General features: G+C 44.1%; 3 protein-coding genes across 5 annotated transcripts in view; 1 reads left to right on the top strand and 2 right to left on the bottom strand.

Moving 5' to 3' along the window:
• Window positions 1-72: 72 nt before the first annotated feature.
• ctsla (cathepsin La) lies at window positions 73-4,138 on the top strand. Of its 2 annotated transcripts, none has more exons than XM_030723470.1 (8): window positions 73-224; window positions 1,042-1,179; window positions 1,261-1,383; window positions 1,671-1,823; window positions 2,803-3,027; window positions 3,214-3,382; window positions 3,526-3,643; window positions 3,970-4,138. In XM_030723470.1, the coding sequence occupies exons 2-8, from the start codon at window positions 1,054-1,056 to the stop codon at window positions 4,067-4,069; spliced, it is 1,014 nt and encodes a 337-aa protein (XP_030579330.1). In that variant the 5' UTR covers window positions 73-224; window positions 1,042-1,053; the 3' UTR covers window positions 4,070-4,138. The 2 variants fall into 2 exon arrangements, with proteins under 2 accessions (XP_030579330.1, XP_030579331.1); XM_030723471.1 differs by having other exon boundaries at window positions 110-224; window positions 1,045-1,179.
• Window positions 4,139-5,109: 971 nt separating this feature from the next.
• fbp2 (fructose-1,6-bisphosphatase 2) lies at window positions 5,110-17,188 on the bottom strand. 2 transcript variants are annotated; one of them, XM_030723542.1, is made up of 7 exons: window positions 16,839-17,185; window positions 15,620-15,782; window positions 14,128-14,220; window positions 13,206-13,346; window positions 12,238-12,375; window positions 9,315-9,434; window positions 5,110-5,556 (listed from the first exon to the last, which is right to left on the bottom strand). In XM_030723542.1, exons 1-7 carry the CDS (start codon window positions 17,009-17,011, stop codon window positions 5,371-5,373), a joined length of 1,014 nt encoding a protein of 337 aa, XP_030579402.1. In that variant the 5' UTR covers window positions 17,012-17,185; the 3' UTR covers window positions 5,110-5,370. The 2 variants fall into 2 exon arrangements, with proteins under 2 accessions (XP_030579402.1, XP_030579404.1); XM_030723544.1 differs by lacking the exon at window positions 5,110-5,556 and adding an exon at window positions 6,602-6,937 and having other exon boundaries at window positions 16,839-17,188.
• Window positions 17,189-17,770: 582 nt separating this feature from the next.
• The window catches only part of LOC115775887 (fructose-1,6-bisphosphatase isozyme 2-like), a 2,924-nt gene continuing 822 nt past the window's right edge, over window positions 17,771-19,872 (bottom strand). Inside the window, exons 2-3 of the mRNA XM_030723397.1 lie at window positions 19,645-19,764; window positions 17,771-18,397 (exon numbers count right to left, since the gene is read on the bottom strand). Of these exons, the coding sequence (XP_030579257.1) occupies window positions 18,206-18,397; window positions 19,645-19,764 (312 nt within the window). The 3' untranslated portion in view covers window positions 17,771-18,205. The remainder of the gene's footprint in view (window positions 18,398-19,644; window positions 19,765-19,872) is intronic.

The following is a 19,872-nucleotide window of genomic DNA, read 5'->3' as shown; positions in this document are numbered from 1 at the left end:
CTCTCCGAAACCATCGACAACAACAACCCACCTTTCAACACCTCTGACCTGGGGGTAGATCACATGCTTTCGTGATAGCGTCATAGTGCGGGGCGGGGCTTATGGTGTAAGCAAACAGGAGCAGACCAATCAGAGCGCAGCTGGGGTCTTTATAAACTTTGGTCCGGCTCTGCTGGGAGAAGCTGGTTGTTCTCTTCTTCTCGATCATCACCGAAGGCTTTAGAGTAAGAGTTTGTGTGTTTTTACGCTCCTTTTCAGCCCTGACGCTTAAATTTATTGTTTTTTTTTTAATTCAGTTAGAGCATGAACAGCGTGCCAGAAATGTCTTTAGAAATGTCTAGTTTAGCTCATTTTTTTTAAATGTAGTTATTTTTTTCGTGTTGAAACACATTTTGCGGGACGCTGCGGATGTAACGGTGCTGTTTGGTCCGGCTGCTTGCGGCTCTGCAGCTCTGCTAGCGGAGCAGCCATTGTTGTTTTGTCGCTCCGGGTCAGATAAACAGATAAACCCGGGACTCCGGGACCCCGTCCCGCTGAGGCTCGGGCGGCTCTCGGACCGCTGCTTCTGCCCCGATGCCGGCTTGAGTTTTGGTTTTCATTTCGTTTTCCTGGTAGTAGTTTCGGTGTCGGCCCGATTTTTGGCTCTCCTCCGAGCAGCTGATCCCGTGACTCAGCACAGCAGAAGCAGACTCTGTGGTCGGGATCTGGCCCCGTTTCCGCTCGTAAAGGCAGGAAAATGGCGATGAAGCAGTCGGTAGCTCCGTTTTTCCTTGGACACAGTCTGCATTTTGCTGTGATGAGGATCCAGCGGGTTGCGGGCGGTTTTTCTGGCCCCACTGTTGCACCATATTTGTGCCGGAGGGCCGGGAAATGAATGCGACGTCGGGAATGCGCATTACAGCTTTATTGCGAATTTCTGCGTTAGTCACTGTGATCAGGAAGAAACAGGCCGAGCACTGTGATGAGTAACCGTGTTTGTGTGAAACGCTCCGGGCTGGATACTGTGAATCTGATCCTGACGCTGGTGTCTTGTTTCTGCAGCAGGAAACCATCATGAAGCTGCTTCTGGCTGTTCTGGCCGTCGGCCTGACCTCAGTCCTCTCAGCACCACATCTGGACCCACAGCTGGACGAGCACTGGAACCTGTGGAAGAGCTGGCACACTAAAAAATACCACGAGGTGACGCATTGTTTTTCTCTCTGTAAAACACGGAGCTGTTGTGTCCAGCAGCAGAGGCCTGACTGAGTTTCGTTTTTTCAGAAGGAGGAGGGCTGGAGGAGGATGGTGTGGGAGAAAAACCTCAAGAAGATTGAGCTGCACAATCTGGAGCACTCCATGGGCAAACACACCTACCGCCTGGGCATGAACCACTTTGGGGACATGGTAAGCCTGTAGTTTACACACACAAAAACTTATCAGGGTTCTTATAAAGGTGTGGAAACAAAGGAGAGTGATGCAGATAACAGCATATCACTGGAAACGTGACAGGTAGCAAAGGGAAGGCTGTATGGAAGTCCAAGATGGTGCTTATGCATACAAGAATGAAGGTGATATAGATGTTTAAACGACTAGAAGTGCAACAAGGAGCGTGATGCAGCTTTTACTCTTCACCGTATCCAACCTGCTTCAGTCTGGCTGCATCATTTACACTCTTAACATTGTTCCCACAGACTAACGAGGAGTTCCAGCAGCTCATGAACGGCTACAAGCACAAAGCAGAGAGAAAGGTGAGGGGATCCCTGTTCATGGAGCCCAACTTCCTGGAGGCCCCTCGTTCTCTGGACTGGAGGGATAAGGGTTACGTGACTCCTGTTAAGGACCAGGTAACAGCTGTTTTTCTTCTTTGTAGTGGGGGGGGCATAGACTAGACTTGGCAGTGAGAGCGGAGGAAAGAGGAGGGGAGGTGGCTTTTTCAGGTGAACTCTCTTGAGTACAACAACACCAAACTTATGTAGCATCAGCTGTTTATGTGGCTGTCTCATAAAAGTCTTTTAGATCATTTTTGTGTGTTTATTGTGACAAACAGAGTAATCCCTACAAAACCAGCATATTTCATAACCACAGTGTGGTCTGTCCTCCTTCCCTGTTAGCGTAAGAATCCCAGGCTGGCCGCCAGCTCTTACTTTCATGTTTGCATTTACATCAGCTGTCTACAAACCTGATGTCGTGTATTTTTACACGTGTGCTCACTTGGTGATGAAGGCCATTGCTGTAAATGTTTTGCATGAAGATAAGATGGCTGCTTACAGGGTGTTTATTATCTAGTTACTGCACCCACAGCGCCCCTCCTCATCTTTCCATGCATGCACAGCTTGTTCTCTCCGCCCCACTCAGCATACATTTTCACTCTGTACAATAAAAACGAGTTCAACCAGCTCGCTGTGACTCAGGCTGGGGTGCCGTAAACAGTCGTATATGTTCAGATCAAAGTGCCAGCACAGTAACAGGACAAGGAAATGAACTGCAGATATGGGGCGCCATGGGGACAGCGGCATTATGAATTTTCAGAGAATAAGAGCTGCATACAATAAAGAGGATAAATGTCCTTAAAATGTATATAAATAAGCTTTAGTCTGCATGACTGCAACATTGAGCTTCAGCTGGTTGAAAGTTGATCTCGGCTGTTTTTCTGAATATGTTTGTTTAGAAACACATTCATAAATAAGTTGTTGCAGTTTATTTTCAGTAGATCGATTAGTTCCCTCTGCTTTAACTCTTGTGTTCATGTGTAAGTTTACAGCCACAAAACTTTCACATTATAAGACTTAATTTCTTCATCACATCATCCCTCCCTGCTCTCAGGGTCAGTGTGGCTCCTGCTGGGCTTTCAGTGCCACCGGAGCTCTGGAGGGTCAGCAGTTCAGGAAGACCGGCAAGATGGTGTCGCTGAGCGAGCAGAACCTGGTGGAATGCTCCAGACCCGAGGGCAACGAGGGCTGCAACGGAGGTCTGATGGACCAGGCCTTCCAGTACGTCAAGGACAACCAGGGCCTGGACTCCGAGGACTCCTACCCTTACCTGGGAACTGTACGTATCATGTTCTCAGTACAAGAACAGACCTGCCAGCACTTTACTCACCTACTTTGAACATATTTAGAAAACTTTTTCCTGGCCACTTTCCAAAAAAAGCTTCAATTTTCAGATTAATTGGAGATCTTATTAGTTTTATTAGCTCAGTGTTGGCCTCACTCATCACCTCCCTCCCTCTTCCAGGATGACCAGCCTTGCCATTACGACCCCAATTACAACGCTGTCAACGACACCGGATTTGTGGACATTCCAAGCGGTAACGAGCGTGCTCTGATGAAGGCTCTGGCCTCTGTTGGACCAGTTTCAGTCGCTATTGATGCAGGCCACGAGTCTTTCCAGTTTTACCAGTCAGGTCAGTGCTTGGTTTTTATGAAAATGCATTTTCATTGAAATGATTTGCTTATAAAATGCAAGGGCAGGATGTGATCTGCAGTGTAATTAAACTTTTCCTGATTATGCTTAGCTGCAGGTTTAACTTGTGGCTTTAATTTTTAGGAATTTACTACGAAGCTGAGTGCAGCAGTGAGGAGCTGGACCATGGCGTGCTGGCGGTGGGTTACGGCTTCGAGGGCGAAGATGTGGACGGCAAGAAATACTGGATTGTCAAGAACAGGTCAGTGAAGCTTCCTGCAGCGTGCTCGGCCTTCAGCGGTCTCTTTCAAGTGTGTAAAATCCACTTAACAAAAGTAATTTCACTTCCTACTTGTAAATTTCACTTCCAGTTGGTGTTAAGGCTCCTAAATGTCACCGACTTCTCAGCCTGATATAAAACAGTGTTTGTTTGTGCATGTGTGACGGGGCAGTTCAACAGTTAGCATGCAAACAGGACCTCTCCCACTGCAGCCCTCTGTATCGATTCATCTGCATCACAAAGGGGCCAAAACTGATCTTAAAATCACCTCCTGACCGTTTTTTTCTTTTTTTTCTTTCTTTGTGCAGCTGGAGTGAAAACTGGGGCGACAAAGGCTACATCTACATGGCTAAAGACCGACAAAACCACTGCGGTATCGCGACTGCAGCCAGCTATCCTCTGGTGTGAAATGCTTCACCTCAGCAGTGTTTTTACTGCAACAGTTGGACAAGAGGGACGACGCTGCAGTCGGTGTGAGACAGACGGCTGATTCTGTCACGTTTCACAGCTCATAACACTGATTTTAGGGAAATTACCCCGTTTTTGTTTTGGTTTTCTGACACTTTGTTGTCTGGAAAAAATGTTAGCTAATTGTTTTATTCTTTGTAAATATGTGTATGCTACTTGGTGAGTGATTCACTGCCGCTCGCTGTGGTCATTGTAAATGATTTTTCTACTTTTACTGTGATCAATTAAAGTTTAAAACACTATTCTGGTCTCAGGACTTTTTCTTTAGAGCAGCGTGTGACCACTTCCTGTCGCTCAAGTCCAAATATTCTCCTAAGTTATTTACATTAGATTAAGTTGAATGAAATCATTATGTAATATTTGAACCTGGTTTGGTTTCCAGTGTGGAGTAATGAGGCTTATGAGCTGGGATCTTATTGATAAACGATGGTGGGAACCGTGACCCTGTAAATGGTGCTTTGATCATTGATGAATCAGCAACCCCAGGGTTCAGTATTGCTTCCAAAGACGTGTCAATGTGAGCAGGAGGAGCCAGGGATCAAACCACCAACCTTCTGGTTTACTACCTGAGCTGCTCTACTTCCTGTTCTCCAATAACCACTGAAACATGATCCTGTTCAATATCAGCATTTTCAAACTGTCCTAACACGACACGTCTGAACAATTTAAACTATGATTTTTAAAAAACGTTTAAAATGACCCAAAAACTAAACTGACATCCATTATCATTGATTTGTTTCACTGTTACAGCTTCATGACAGCACAGTCAAAAATCCCACTAACGAGCATTAATGTCATCATTAATTTTCTTTATGACTGATTACTGTGTATTTATTTTAAACCCGACTGTTAAAGAGATTTAAATTCTCACTTCTTTGGAGTTTTTGCAGCTTAAAGTGATTTTTAAGCAGATTTACTTTTTCTCAAAATGTGAATTTCCAAAAAAGACTCAAACAGAAAATTCATGAATGAGACGGTTCTTCTTCCTCCTGCCATCAGATTTGTTTTATGTTTATATGCAACATACCGACCCAGGTCCAGGAACCTCATCAACCATTTGTTTGAATCATGAAGGCATCATTAATAAACCTGATTGCTTATTTTTTAGCTTAAAATGAATCTTTAACTCTGAGCAAAGATCCTGTTTCCCTGTGATCATTAGAGCCAAAGCAGAAACACCTTCAGGTCCCGATTATGAGAACCCTGCACTTTAAGCTGAGCCAATCAAAGCTCCCGCAGTTTTAGGAGAACTTCTTGACGAAGGACAGGTACTCGTTGATGTCATCGGGTGAGCCGACCACAAAGGGCACCCGCTGGTGGAGCGACTCGGGCTGAACGTCCAGGATCCTCTGGGTGCCGGTGGTGGCGAGGCCGCCGGCTTGCTCGATGATGAAGGCGATGGGGTTGCACTCGTAAAGCAGCCGCAGCTTTGGGAAGACGTTAAAGCAAACATACAGTTAATGATGGGCACCAGAAGCCAAAAGACACACAACACAACAACACAACAACACAGCTCCTGCTGGCTGTTAAAATCTCAATGAAGAGTTTCACTTCACGATAATCGTGGCCAAAAACTTTCACAATACAGATATTACTGCAAAAGGGGAAAAAGAGGAAAATGGATATATATATATATATATATATATATATATTGATATTAGCCAGAATCTACAACTCTAATCACATAGCACCAGTTAGCAGCAGCCGCATCACAGCTTTAAGGTGGAGACCTTACAACATCATCATGAGGCAGAACAATAAGGGTAGCATATCTAATGCGTTTGCTGACATAAACCTTTCAGTAAGATTCAGTTGTGTGTGTCACATTTATGAGAAGATGTAAATGTTGCTGTGATGTTTGTATCAGTTTGTGTCAGAGGAGGAGGAATGCTGTTTCAGGGGAATGTTTCCCCTTCTTTGCTGTTTTCCACTTTAACTTGAAATCGTTTTAGCTGATTGTGTGAAGGAGCCATTTGGTCCTTTAAAAGATTTAAATATGACCGAGTCAGTGCCGGTTTGGGGAGGGTTTACACATGTCCACAAACATGTCACATTATCACAGTCATCACCTCTACACATTTATCGTGATGCCCGTGATCGACTGCATGCGCACGTGTTTCCACGGTGGTTAAAATCCGACCTTCTGGACCATCCGAGCGTCCTCTGGCAGATCCCAACAAACCGATCACGAGTCAGACTGCTGCTCAGAGGCATTAGTAATCTGACTTAATAAAATAAACACACACACTTTGCAGGTAACAGGTGAAGGTCTTTTTTTTAATGTAACATTTCCAACTCCGTCTCTAAGTATAAACTAAGTTTGTCCTCAACTGCTGTTAGCAGCTATTCCAGCTGCAAGTCTGTCTCATAATCATGTCACAGTTTCAGTGGGACCGCATCCATCAACGCACAATCAGCACAAAATGGGAAAATGACAACAAGAAAAAGGAAGAAAATTGTCCCAGAATGGAGAAGTGGAGCGGTGTCCCCCTTTTTATTGTGGCTGCATTTCTTTTCTTAGTGTCCATCAAATCCACACAAACCGTGTGTGGCTTGTGACACTTTAACCTCCACTTGACCTTTCATGGCACAGCCAAACTCTGGAAAGCTGCGTGTCCCGCAGTGCTGGCTTATGAAAAGAAGAGCCAACCAAAATGTGGGCATTTCTTCGATGTGTGGCAATAAAAAAGCCGTGCGGGACACCTGGTGACTGTCCGACCCCGAACCTCACCCTCCAGGACCGAGGGCCGATCTTGAGCCGATCCCTCTTCAGATGTAACCGTGCTCATGTGGAAGAAAAGTGATGTGCTGCAGAATAAAATTCTTTATGGTTATCATGTATAATTTTGCCATATCGAGTGTCTTCACTGGGAAGTACAGTATACCGTCTACCACGTGCTGACTTCCTCAATCTTTGTCCCCACTGAAAGTTTTTACTTTTTCTTTATTTAAATCAAATTTCTGAGTAGACAAAGTGTTTTTCTGTATTCTATATTTGTGATAATTTCTATATAAATAAAATCAACCACACAATGTTTCTGATCGTGCTTATATCTGTCTACACACCAAGGTGAACTCCGTGGTAGATGTGGGGAGTCCGAGCAGAGTTCAGACACCTGGTCGTGAAAGATTCTTACATTTTTGTGACGTAAATATTTTCTCTGGTGGAACTTTTTGGGAGTTTACATGGTTTCAGTTTCTGTTAAGCACTGAAAAAGAAAAAAAACACTAAAACTGGCTAAAATGTTAAAGTTTTTTAGTTTCCAGGTTACATTAATGCCTTCCTCAGTATTTCAGTAATAACAGTAATAATAATTAAAGCCGCAAGCGGCGATAATAGGCCCTCGCCGGCCGCCGCCCAAGCGCCGGTGCCGATTTGAACCGTGCTTTTCCGGCCGTGCCAGTTTTAGCCGTTTTTTTGCACGCTACATGTGAAATTTTGAAATGGATGAATTGGCTAACTCAAGGAAAAAGATGCCATATTCTGGACTTCGCCATGGCAACGTCTTACACATTACAGTATTTTCACCTGTAGGTTTTATGTTAAGGGAGATGTGGAGCATGCGTGTACCAAATTTCAGGCATGTGTATGCATTTTTGAGAAAGCAAGGGTCATTTTTCAATCGCAGAAATTTCACATTTTTTCCCATAGGAATAAAATGGGGCAGTTTTGGCATCGTCATGGCAACAACGTCCAAAATATGACATAGGTGTGATTGACTTTTTTGATCAGGCTGACATCGTGAGTGGGTGAGCCAAATTTCATGTATTTTGGGCAAAGTAAGCTGAAATTTTAGTATTGGAGAAATTTCACTTTTTCCCATAGGGATAAAATGGGGCATTTCTGGCTTCGCCATGGCAACGTGGTAGAAAATAGAGTATGGGTGTGATTGGCTTTTTTGATCAGGATGATGTCATGAGTGTTGACACAAATTTTCATGCGTTTCAGACAAACGAAAATTCTGGACCTCCATACAAATTTTCGTTTTCTTCTGTAGGGGGCGCTATTGCACCTATAAACCTATAAACAAAGATTGTGCGAACGAATGGCGAAACAATATTGCGGCGAGAGACAAAAACGAAGACCAAATTCACGCGGTTGCCATGGCAACACCGTTGAATATTCTATAAAACCTCGCACATCTTTTGATGCCCAACTTGTGAAGATGTTCCTGAGCGATTTTGGTGGCAGTCGGTTTAATGCCCTAGGACAAGTTAATTCAAGTACGAGGTGTGCAAAAATGCTGAATCGGCAAAGGTCAAAGTTCAGTCCAAGATGGCCGACTTACTGTTTGTCAGGCGGCAACTCCATAATGTAATTTTTTGTCGGTCTTCATGTGGTCTTTTTCTGACGTGAATTTGGTGGTTCTGCGCACAACTTTTTTTTTGCCCCTCCCATAGGAATGCAAAATTTGAAAATTCTAGGGGGCACTATTTCGCCACTTTTTTGAGGTTTTTAATGGCGCCAATAAAAAACAAAATGTTTCACCAGACCTGGCTTGCATGCAAAAATTGGTGACTTTTCGTATATGTTCAGGGGGTCAAATTAGCGATCGTTTACTCAGAAACAATAATACGAATAATAATAATGAACAATTCTAACAATTCCAATAATGCGCCAATCCAGCCACCTTCATATATACGTTTTCGGAAACGTCTCGACACGACCCACGGTGTCGTGAGGTCCATGGTCAATGACGAGCGCAATGTGCTCGTCATTGACCCACTTTCGTCGCGCAAGCTAGCTGATGACGCTAACGATTTCAATTATGGGCTGTTCCATTCACCCCCATATATACGTTTTCGAGAAGCGTTCGACCTGACCTACCTTGTTTGAGGGTCCGTTGTCAAAGTCGAGCGCTTAAGCGCTCGACTTTGACCTTTTTTCGTTTTTCGCTCGAGCGAATACAATAGGCTCCTCGCCGATCACTTCGTGAGGCTCGGGCCTAATTACTGTCCAGGTTCACGTCTAAGCTGTTCACAGCTGCCTGTAATTTCCCCTGCTTTCAGTAACTTAGAATACTGAATATTCACATTTTAATAGTTGTATCTGAAAACAGCTGTGGCTCCAGTTCAGCCTCAGTACTTTCAGCCCGAGACGACCCCACTGAGTCCAAGAGTAAAAGCAAGGAGCCAAGAGGAAAAAAGAAAAATGGCGTGTAGCGTTCTCAGAGTCGGCGTTTACCTTCCCCTTGGGGCTCTTCTCATTGGCGGGATACATGAAGATCCCTCCGTAGGCGATGGTGCGGTGAATATCTGAGACCATCGAGCCCACATATCGGGCTCCGTAGGGGGAACTGCCATCCTGCAGGAGGGAATGCATTTAAAAGGCAATTTTGGTGATTTTCAGTCACATTTTCCATGGTCCACAATGTCATTTTAGTTTTTCACACACACACGATCCAAATATTATAACCAAAGACGTCACAAAGATTCTGCAAAGCTGTAATCAGATACTCCCAAATTAAAACTGCAGTTTTCCCAGTTTTAGACTGTATTTTGTGTTGTTAACTTCTTCCATGTAAGATGTCAAAAAAACATTAATTTGTATCATTTTCTGTGATAAATACAAAGCTAACAGCGCCGTGAACAGCAGCATCATGTGACCAACAGCCAAAGCCAAATTAAATGAACACTGATGGTTTGTGGCACATCTGTTCTAACACAGCTGTGTGTTATGTGTAAACTACACAATCAAAGATCTTTTGTGTTTTATTGAAGTCTCCCACACACCCACTGATGTCACACTGAACCTTTAAGAAAAACCATAATTACAGTTTTTACCCCCATGCTGCAAGAAGTGGGTCTTTTTAGAGATGTGAAACTACATATTATATTGATGTGATCTTCTCAGTGTGGCCCGGAGTTCGACACTCCTGCTTTAACACGGCTGGTACATTCTGATGTTTAATGACTGACAAACTTTTGTATCCTAATTTTCAGATTTGATATTTTCTAATAATGAAACCGCCTCTAAATTTCAGATTTTTAGGGGACAACACATTAAACTGGGTTTATCTGCACACACAGACTCAGTGAATGAAACAAGTCTGTTGCAGCTTCGTCTGCCGTGTTCAGGGATTATGACCCCTGCTGCTGCTGCTGCTGCTGCACGGGAAAAACTAAACAGCAAACAGGTCAAAGTCCTCCTGCAGCAGCGCAGACGTCACAGAGGAAGGAAACAGGCAGAGAGCTCTCAGTGGGAACTTTTTGATCATATCCTTCCTAATCAAATACTTTGTTTTCATAACTTGTTGTTTAACAGGTTAAAATGCAGCACCAACAACAACGTGTTGTGGAAGGTGTGCGGAGTTCCCATACAGCGAGGATCATGTTCTGACTGGCACAGCGTGAGGCAGAGTCATGTGCTTGCCGAGTCATATCTCGTAAGGGTGGTGGTGGGGGTGTGTGTGCGTGTGTCTGCATAGTAAACATGACACACACTTACTCGATCTAAAAGAAAGAAAGGAAAGCCCAGTTACAGCGAAACTTCCAAATTTAAAGTAACTGGAAATAGAAAAGAAAGAAAGAGGAAGTGTTTGAGGGTGTGATGGTGTGAATTTATGTTCTAAAGCCGGTTAATGCTGAGATGAAGTCAGAAGTCAGAAGCAGGAGGATTGCTTATATCAGGTGACATTCACCTGAGTTATCAAAGGTTTGTTTTTTTAGGCCATTTAGTGTTGAAATCATCCACGACACGGCGCCCATCATCTGACTCTGCATGGCTGCTCCTCTAGAAACAAAAGATTTTCCACAGGCTGATTCTTTGTGCAGTGTGCAGCTCTTTTTGTAATCTTCAGCATTTTGATTCAACAGGTGAAAAACTGGTTTAAAGAAGGAGCAGAGAGAGAAAAACGCCCCGTGTGCCTGCACTCCATTCAGACTTCCCCACAGCGCATTTCCAGTTTAACCTCGTGACTGAAGATTCGCCGAAGTTTCACGAGAGTGTGAGTAACTCTGTGGTTACTGCAGAATTGTGCTGGCTCATGATGGGTTGTGTTAACTGTAATATGAATGATGATGAGTGTTCAAGGAAGAGAAGATATTAGTGGGAAATATGCTCATATGAAGTGCAAATTTTTTTTTTTTTTTTTTAAAAAGACTTTTGCAAAGTATAAAAGGTTCCAAAAGATGTGACACTAAATAACTAAATAACACAAAAGCATCCTTCCAAACTGAAGCCCCAAAGGATCCAGCTTTACGCAGTCACGTCACACCTGAGCTTTAAGCCGGGTTTTCAGGTGTTCTGAACGTGCAGCTGAAGCTTTCGTTGGTGGACGGGAAATAAAATGAAACGCAAAGAAACCTGAAACGGGAGATTTAACGGGCTGATCACACGAAAACCACAGGAAAGCAGAGTGTCAGTGAATCTCTCAGAGATGCTGAGGACGCCGATGACCCAACAAACGCTGGCCTCGTGAATGTGAAGTGCTGAGTGTGCATGTGTGGACATCAGAGTTTCCAGATGAGGGGCTGCTGAAGCTTCCTGAGGAACAGGATGTGCACTGACAGGAGTGTGTCAGCGTCCTGCAGCTCAGCTGACCGAGCCGCCGCTCCTTGGTCCAGTCTGACCAAACAGTCACGCTCCACTGACTGCCAGTCACATGGTTAGGGTGCAGGTAATCTTTACCTGCTCTTGGTACGGGAATGCATTAAGAGTCTTCACTTTAAAATGGGATTTTCTCTGTAAATCTCCAGCATGTACTGAAAACATGGACGCAGGATTATTTATCCCAGCAGTAAAGCTATACAACACATTTAAAGTGTGTCTGAAATTGCTTTGTTTTTCATGTCTAACGGTGAAATATGCTTTCACCAAAATAATAATGATGTTTTTGATCTTGTGGTCACTGAATCCTGTTCAAAAACATATTTAGAGAAAAGTCCTCGTGAACACTGATTCTGGCAGAGCGAATGCTTTGTCAGGACTCACATGATGAGTGTGAGGAGGAGCGCACAGTGTGTGAAATCTGGCTCCAGGACTGAGTGTTAAATTTAACTGTGAGCCAGCAGAATCGATGCTCTGTGGAGCTTCACATTTAAACCCACAGACAGAAAGGACTGGGATGAAGAGGACGCCGTGCGTGTCTGTGTCAGCTGTCGCTAACCTCGGGGTACTTCTTGTGTTTGAGGTATTCGTTGATGGAGGGGTGGAAGTACTTGGCGTAGCCCTCGTTCAGACTGTAGATCTTCCCCTTCGGCTTGATCTTGACGTTCCTCTCAGTCAGGATGAACTCGCCGATGGGCTAATGAGAAAACAATTAAACATTTAGACACCACAATTTAGAGAAATGATTCAATAAGGATGAAGATATCTGCATCCTTAGAATCAGCAGAAGTGGGCTCAACTCCAGCTGTTAGCCGCTGCCTTGCTTTAAGGTCAAAATGGGGAGAATTATATAAATTAGCTCGAGTTCAGAGGTGGACCCAAATGTGAACCAAAAACTCGACGTAAAAGAAAAAGATTAGGTTTATTGAAAAGCTGATCAAAGTTATTAACTAAACGAGAAAAGGCAAAAACAACGAGGGACAAAGGCCGGAAACAGACAAACTCACAGGAAGGAAAACGGAGACAGGACCGGACTGACTGTGAGGACTAACGAAGGATGAGAAAGAACAGCAGCAGCAGGAAGCAATGAAAGAGACAGGAAATAAAACGGGAAGCATCCCAATATTTAAACACGGAAACAAGAAAAAAAAAAAAAAACCCGAAAATAATGAAAGGACAGTTTAAAAAAAACCCAGAATATGATAAGAGTAAGATGATATTCTTATGCTGAATTTACTCCAGGAGAGAGAAGGTGCCAGAAATGTTCAGCCAGACCTTAAAGAGATTTGTGTGTTTGCAGTCCTGTGAAACCCTGAGTACACTGCAGATGAGCCTCACTGAGCAGCGACTGACAGGATAATGTCTGTTTGCTTCACCAGAGTCATTTACAGCACAAGGAACCCAGAGAAAAGGAAAAGGCACAACAATAAATGCTGAGTTTATGAGATTATTACTGAAAGAAGGAGACAATCTCAGCATGACGCCCTGTGGAGGCGTGGAAGCCTTTTGTTAGACCGAAGTACTCACAGGATCGAGTGTGAAGAAGTTGAGGCCGGCGCCCGTGCTGAGAGCCACGAGGGTGGCGCTGCCGTAAAGGGCATAGCCTGCACACACGATGTTGTTGCCCTGCTGCAGGGCGTCTTTCTCTGTGGGCTCCCCCTCTGTGATCTGAATGTCACAACAAGGAAGGTGAAAAAGAGAAAAATGAACAGCAGCAAACCTCCAAGGTTTAAATCATGTTTAACACCAAGCTGGAAGAGTCCACATCTGAAACTGTTCACAGGAAGATCTCGTTCACTGGACAAAAACTGAGATTAGAACAAAAGTTCACAAACTGACATTCGTTTAACACATTTATAATTAAACTCTTTAAAGATGGAAAAGTCTGGATATTATATCTGAATCACAGGTTTCATGGTCTGAAGCTCATCCCGGCCTAAAGGCCGCACTGATTTGTTTTCTGCCTTTCTAACGTCAGCCTGACTCGCTCTGTACACAGCGTGCTAACAGCTGCAGCTTTGTGTTGTGCAATGTTGTTGATGGAGCAGCCTGAGGCTGTCAAAGTGATTGGACGCTCTGAGAAACCAGGTTTGGCTGGACAGCAGCGCTCTCTTGTGTCTGCAGTCTGTTACTGCACCCTGCAGAAATCTCCAGGCCTGCTTTTTGGATGGTGATCCATCCAAAAAGCAGAAACTTCTAAGATGTTCCAGAAAAACGGGATACTTTTCATCAAGTGCATCGAGCTTCCATAACTGTGCAAACTTCTTCCTACATTTAGAAATGGAGCTGAAATCATATAAGAAAATCAACTTGAAAGTGATTTTTTCATCACTAAATTCAAACAGAAATCTTCTGCAGCCTCCTGAGGAGGCATGGAGCGACCTGTGAACACCTGCTTCTGTGATATCACATCATTCATTTCAGTGACCTTTGGTGAGCTCAGACTCACCCGTTTGTAGATGGCAAATATGGTGCCGATAGACGCCAAGCAGTCGATGTTACTGGAGCCATCCAGAGGGTCGAAGCAGACCACATACTTCCCCTGTGAGAGAATACAGTTAGACTTAAAGGTTTAATAACACTTAAGTTTAAATATGATAACGAATGATCTGTTTTGTTGATTGTTGTCCTTTAAATATGACCACAGCTGGGTCTGAGCAGCAGAGAAAGATCCTTAAACTGGAAATAAATGAACAACGTCCTGCTGGTCAGATCTGAACTGGTTTAATGAGTGTGTGGATTTGGTAGTTATTTCAGAACATCTTTACACTGTAACAGCCTGCAGTGTCACTCAGCATGCAGTATTAATGAGGACTGTATCAGGTGTCAGTGCTGTGCTCAAGGGTCTGTGAGAACAAAACAGAAGTCCCACAGTGGACCAGCTTAAATATTTGATCACATGACTTGCACACCAGTAAAGGCAGTGAGTGACAGAGTAGTACTGCTACCTGTAATAACATGCACACACAGTCCGTTTGCTTCGAGAAGCCTTTCTGATCTCCCAGTTTAAGAACAACTATCATTCAACAGCAGCTGAACTGGAGCTCCAGTCACTCATCTGTGATGTTGTGGGAGCCATTTTTAATTGGCCAGGTGAGTCCGTCTGTCTCGTTATTCCACGACAGATTCAGCGGATCACAGATCTGTAGTTGACTCCAAGCTTTGAGCTCGCCTTTCATGTCAACCAGAATGATCCTATCACAGAGACGGCAAAGACGTCCGGAGCTCACTGCAAATGTGAATCTATGTTTTCTGATGTGCATGACGCACTTTCCTAACATGATAAACCCGCCACACTCTGCCAGTTTGAGCTTTGAATTTCCCGTCTCTCCCTCTGACATGTCAGTGCCTCCCTGCAGCGCTGCCTGCTGCTTCTACTCCTCCACCAACCCAACATCCACCTGTATAACTACTCATCAATCTCCAATTTAAAATGCTAACTATATTCTTCTGCCATCATAAATCATTGCAAATGTGAGTTGCTTGACTGGAATTTGGTTAACAGGAAAAACTTTAGCTTGAGGAGGTTCTTATTGGATTTCACAGAATTGAATTAATGTGATTCACGAGACTCTGACTTCTTCTCTGGTGTAAAATGGGTGACAAATTAAAGGAAAAGCTGGCTGCTCCACAGCTTGGGCGCTCGACCAGAGAGACGGGGCATCATTGTTCCCAAATGTGTTCCCTTATCCAGTCAGCTGATGATGGTGGAAAGCATAAAACACCCATACGTGTTCATCTGGGCTGAGGTGTGTTCCATCTCTCATAGGGTGAGATCTGCAGTGGTCGCAGCATGTTACTCAAACCATCTTCATACTCATCAGCTCTGTCAGTGACAGTGAGCACACTCATCACTCATGATTCATCATAAGATAAAGATGGACTCAGCCAGCAGAACTTCTTTGATAGCATAACAGGCACCGCATCCCTTCCCTACTTACCCTCTTCTCCTTGGGGGTGATGATGAGCTCCTTGTTCTCCTCAGACACCATGCAGCAGGTGCTGTAGGAGGCCTGCAGCATGTTGATGACCAGGTCGTTAGACAGCACGTCCAGCTTCTTTACATCGTCCCCGGTCACGTTCACAGCGCCTGCCAGACCCTGCCTGAATGGACCAATCAGCAGCCAAACTTTAGTCACGCACACAGAGGACCCAGGTGAGAGAAAACCTGCTCACATCCAGGTGGGCGGAGAAATTCAGTTAGTCACAGAAGGCAGAAAATTCTTCTTTTACTTTAAAATTTCCACTGTAGTGCTCTTGGACTGGAGATGGTTCACTTGTGAGGCCAGTTATACCATTTTAGTGGCAACAATGCTGAACTGTGTTTGGTTATATAACCTCTCGGAATAATGATGCATTCTTAATGGGTTGGTGTGGTGTCAGCAGTCTTCTTTTATAGAAAATCATGTTTCATTACAGCACTGTGGTATTTTGGTCTTTAGAAGCTGCAGCCCAAAAAACTAAACCAGTTTGATCTGAGGTGGGCTGTACCACTAAGACTGCTGCATTATAAGTAATACATGAACATTTTCATATTTAATGAGCTATCATCTACAGTGGCACGATGAACAGCTTTAGAAAAATGAGCAACTACAAATAAATTGAAACAATTTGTTTTTTCCATAGTCGGTCACAGCAGAGCTATAAAAAAAACTTTGTTTTCATGATTTAAGCCACTGGTCTGTCTCAACAAAGTAACTGATAATATTACTGCAGTATTTACACACTGCAAAGTCATCAAGTGGACCAAACTGGCCCCTCGGGTAGGCAGGTTTTGGCTCCTGGGCCGCATGTTTGACACCCGTGCCCTTAAACAAAGAATTTTAACAATGCACTGTGCAGTCTCACTCCTCTCACAGCATGCTCTGTTATTAAATTCAAGATTAGAGTGTTGAAATCATACAGGGCTCTGTGTCCTGCTCAGTGGAGCAGCACGACCTTCATCCAGCACAAACACCCATTCATTCACTGCGCTCAGTGTTGAAATGAGCAGCGGTTTATCTCTGACAGCGTCTCCGCTGCTGAACAGGAGCTCAAACACACCAGCAACAAAACGCTCTCAAACTCCGACTGCATCTGACCTCTGCAAACACAAAAGTTCATGCACAGTATTCTTTGCTTTCACGTGCTGACCTGTCTCTGTACGCAGGTGATACTTACAGGTGGGCCAAGCCTGCCTTGCGCACAGCAGATGAAATCGCTTTGATGGCGGTCAGCATGGCGTTGATGAGCTGGGTGAGCTCGCCGGTTGCCCCTTTAGCCTGGCGACCCGTCTCGATGACAAACCGGGTCAGGGTCCACACGTCCGTTTCAAACGCCGACTGGTCCGACATGCTGGTCGCCGGTTCTTCGGTCTCTCCTGGTGGGCAGCGAGCTACGAGTTGAGCCGGCAGAGGACAGGCAGCGAGTGAGCGACCTCATTACCAGCCACGTCCTTTTCATTCCCAGATCCACGAAGGCAAGCCAGGGGATCTATTTGTGAGCGCAGCCGAGCAGAAGGGCGAGTGTGTATGTGGAGCTGGGTGTCGGGTGTCAGCTGAGGACGCCAGCGCCGGTTAATCCTGCACAGCATTTTATCAGCGCTTCCATTCATTTAGGCAACAGGTTTAAAGCTGTTTCCCAACATGAAGAAGCGGCTCTCATTTCTCAGGATTTTAACCTCACATGAACCTGACAGCAGTCTGAGCCTGTGGTTAAAGGGCTTTTTATAAACCATGTCCAAAATAATGTGCCATATTTTTAAATATAATCATGGCTGACATTAGGATTAAGAGGAGATTAATCTACTTCAACTACTGCAAAATCAGAATAACTTGTTCAGAGTTTTATGTTGTGTGTCTTTGTTGTTGAAGGCTGGGGGGGTCCAGCAGACATGATTCTGCAGACTCATGTTTTAGCACAACAGCAGCTCAAGTGTGCTTTAAAGGTCAGTCGGGCTCTCTGAGCTTCAGCTGACCTCTGGCTTAAAGGTCAGCTCCTCTGGACCAAGTCCCTCTGAACTTCCAACATTTAGAATGACTTTATTACAGGACACAAACTACACAACAGTGAGATGATGACACTAATGAAATGATGAAACACTCATTTGGTCTTATTATTTATTGAGACTTCATTTTCCAAACATCAGATTTTCCACAAAGTAAAAGAATCCAGTTTGATTGCACAGAGGTTGTTTTTGGTCTTTCACACATCTGGAATGTCTGTCTCTTCTAATTAAGGCACAGCTGGAGGCAAACTGAGGAGGAGAAGTCCTCAGGTTGTGTTTACTGAAGTGCATTTGTGTGTCTTTGGCACATTTGTTGGGGGGTGGGGTGGGAATGTGTGTGAGCTTATGAACCAGTTCTTTCCACTGAAACTAAGAAGTGCCATGAAAATATTGCACCACTAAACGCAGCCCCTTGCACTCAAATTCTCTTCATATTTTTGGTCTTTAAAAACGATTCTGAACTACATAAAAAAAAACCATCATTAAAGAGACATTAACGTGAACACGAGGACCACCGTCTGAGTCCCTGATCTCTGTGGTCTCACTTCTTGGTGTGTTTCTGGCAGATGGCGATGTACTCCAGCACATCCTCGGGGGAGCCCATGGCCACAGGAGCTCTCTGGTGGATGCTCTCAGGCTGGATGTCCAGGATGTTCTCGAAGCCCGTGGAGGCCATACCGCCCGCCTGCTCCATGATGAAGGCCATGGGGTTGCATTCGTACAGCAGCCGCAGCTTCGAGCAAGAGGGAAAGGGAAGTTTTATGTGCTGATGTTAAAGTCTCCAAACCCTTCGTTCTGGTTTAGCATTTTATTAAAGAGCACTTGGGTCCTTCAGGCTAAAGAGCTGAAAATAAGAGTCACAGCTGAACACTGTGACAGGCTTAAAACACATTCCTGTTTTAACTTGTCTTTTAGTGTTAATCTGTGAGCTGAACTTTTCCGTTTAGGAGCCAATGAGGAGCGAGGTTTATTGGGAGAATTTATTTTGAATTTGAATGTTTCCTGGTATCTTTGTGTCCTTATTGAAGTGAGACAGGGATGAGACGGTGTGGGTTGACTCAGACTCAGTAAACATAGTTTTGTAATGTTTGTGTGCAATCTCATGTATGTCTCCGGATGTGGAGAGTGAAGAAACTGCGCTGAGTCAAGTGAGAACAAACAAATAGCACTTTTTGTTGATTTAAGATTAAGATAGAGCATATTTATTAATATTGTCCTACGACTAAACTCGTCATGAAGCCTCGAGCCGAGTTTTGAAACAGGATCTGTCTGAGAAATGGAGGAGCGCTGAACAGTGAAGCAGACCAAGCTTCATCTTTCTTTTTCACTGAATAATCTGCTAAATGAAACTCAGATTCATATCTGTATTCAATAGACTTAAAAATAGAAATTTAGGACCAGAAGCTCATCAGGAAAACGTGTCCTGACCAGAAGCTGTGCTCACCTTTTATGATGCCCACGGTTTGGACTTTGCATTTTGAAGCCTTAGCTTCAGTATTTAGGAATCAGGAGTGTCCATATTTAGACCAGAGGGTGGTGAGCTAAGTTATCATCACAAGGCGAGCAAGCTGCATTAATAAACTATAAACAATATGTGCCAATTAATGCTGAGTAACAGACTAATAAAATACTACAGTTTCAATCAACAAAAACTGAAGCACAAACTTGTTGAATGATCTGCACTGCACAGCAGGACCAATGTTTCATCAGTTAATTCAAATTAACAAAGGCTAGGCCCGGCAGACAGCACAGCCACCAATCAGCTCACTTTAATCCTACCAGAGGCTGAGCGGGTCAGTTATAAATAAATAAATAAAATCAATTCTATCTGCTCTACAGTGGAAACTATAAAACATGTTTGTACCTGAACAAAAACACAACAAAAACCTGCATTTTTAATGCAGGTTTCAGGTGGTGTCACTTTTCATATTTATAAGCAGTCTGCCACTACAGTCACAGGAATCAGCTACAGGGCCTCACCTTTCCCCTGGGGCTCTTCACATTTCCTGGGTATAGAAAGATTCCTCCGTACATCAGCGTTCTGTGCACATCTGCCACCATAGAGCCGATGTAACGGGCACCGTAGGGCTCACTGCCATCCTACAGGGATTTAAATACAGCTTCAGTCAATCAACAAGGTCGACACTGAAAATACAAAAATACATTTAGTATAAAAAGAAAAAAGACCTCATGCAGAGCTGCAGTCAT

This window comes from Archocentrus centrarchus, unplaced genomic scaffold (assembly GCF_007364275.1).
Source record: "Archocentrus centrarchus isolate MPI-CPG fArcCen1 unplaced genomic scaffold, fArcCen1 scaffold_26_ctg1, whole genome shotgun sequence".
NCBI lineage: Eukaryota > Metazoa > Chordata > Actinopteri > Cichliformes > Cichlidae > Archocentrus > Archocentrus centrarchus.
Note: the sequence above shows the minus strand (reverse complement) of the source record. Positions and strands in the feature narration are given on the sequence as shown.

Bases quoted from the DNA above. Each gene is read 5' to 3' on its own strand.
- ctsla (XM_030723470.1), top strand. From the start codon at position 1,054: ATGAAGCTGCTTCTGGCTGTTCTGGCCGTCGGCCTGACCTCAGTCCTC. The intron at 1,180-1,260 runs GTGACGCATTGT...TCGTTTTTTCAG, and splicing joins ACACTAAAAAATACCACGAG to AAGGAGGAGGGCTGGAGGAG. The intron at 3,644-3,969 runs GTCAGTGAAGCT...TTCTTTGTGCAG, and splicing joins TACTGGATTGTCAAGAACAG to CTGGAGTGAAAACTGGGGCG.
- fbp2 (XM_030723542.1), bottom strand. From the start codon at position 17,011: ATGTCGGACCAGTCGGCGTTTGAAACGGACGTGTGGACCCTGACCCGG. The intron at 9,435-12,237 runs GTTAGCGACAGC...TCCCTCCTGCAG, and splicing joins AACACAAGAAGTACCCCGAG to GATGGCAGTTCCCCCTACGG. The intron at 5,557-9,314 runs GTAAACGCCGAC...GTCTTCCCAAAG, and splicing joins AGAAGAGCCCCAAGGGGAAG to CTGCGGCTGCTTTACGAGTG.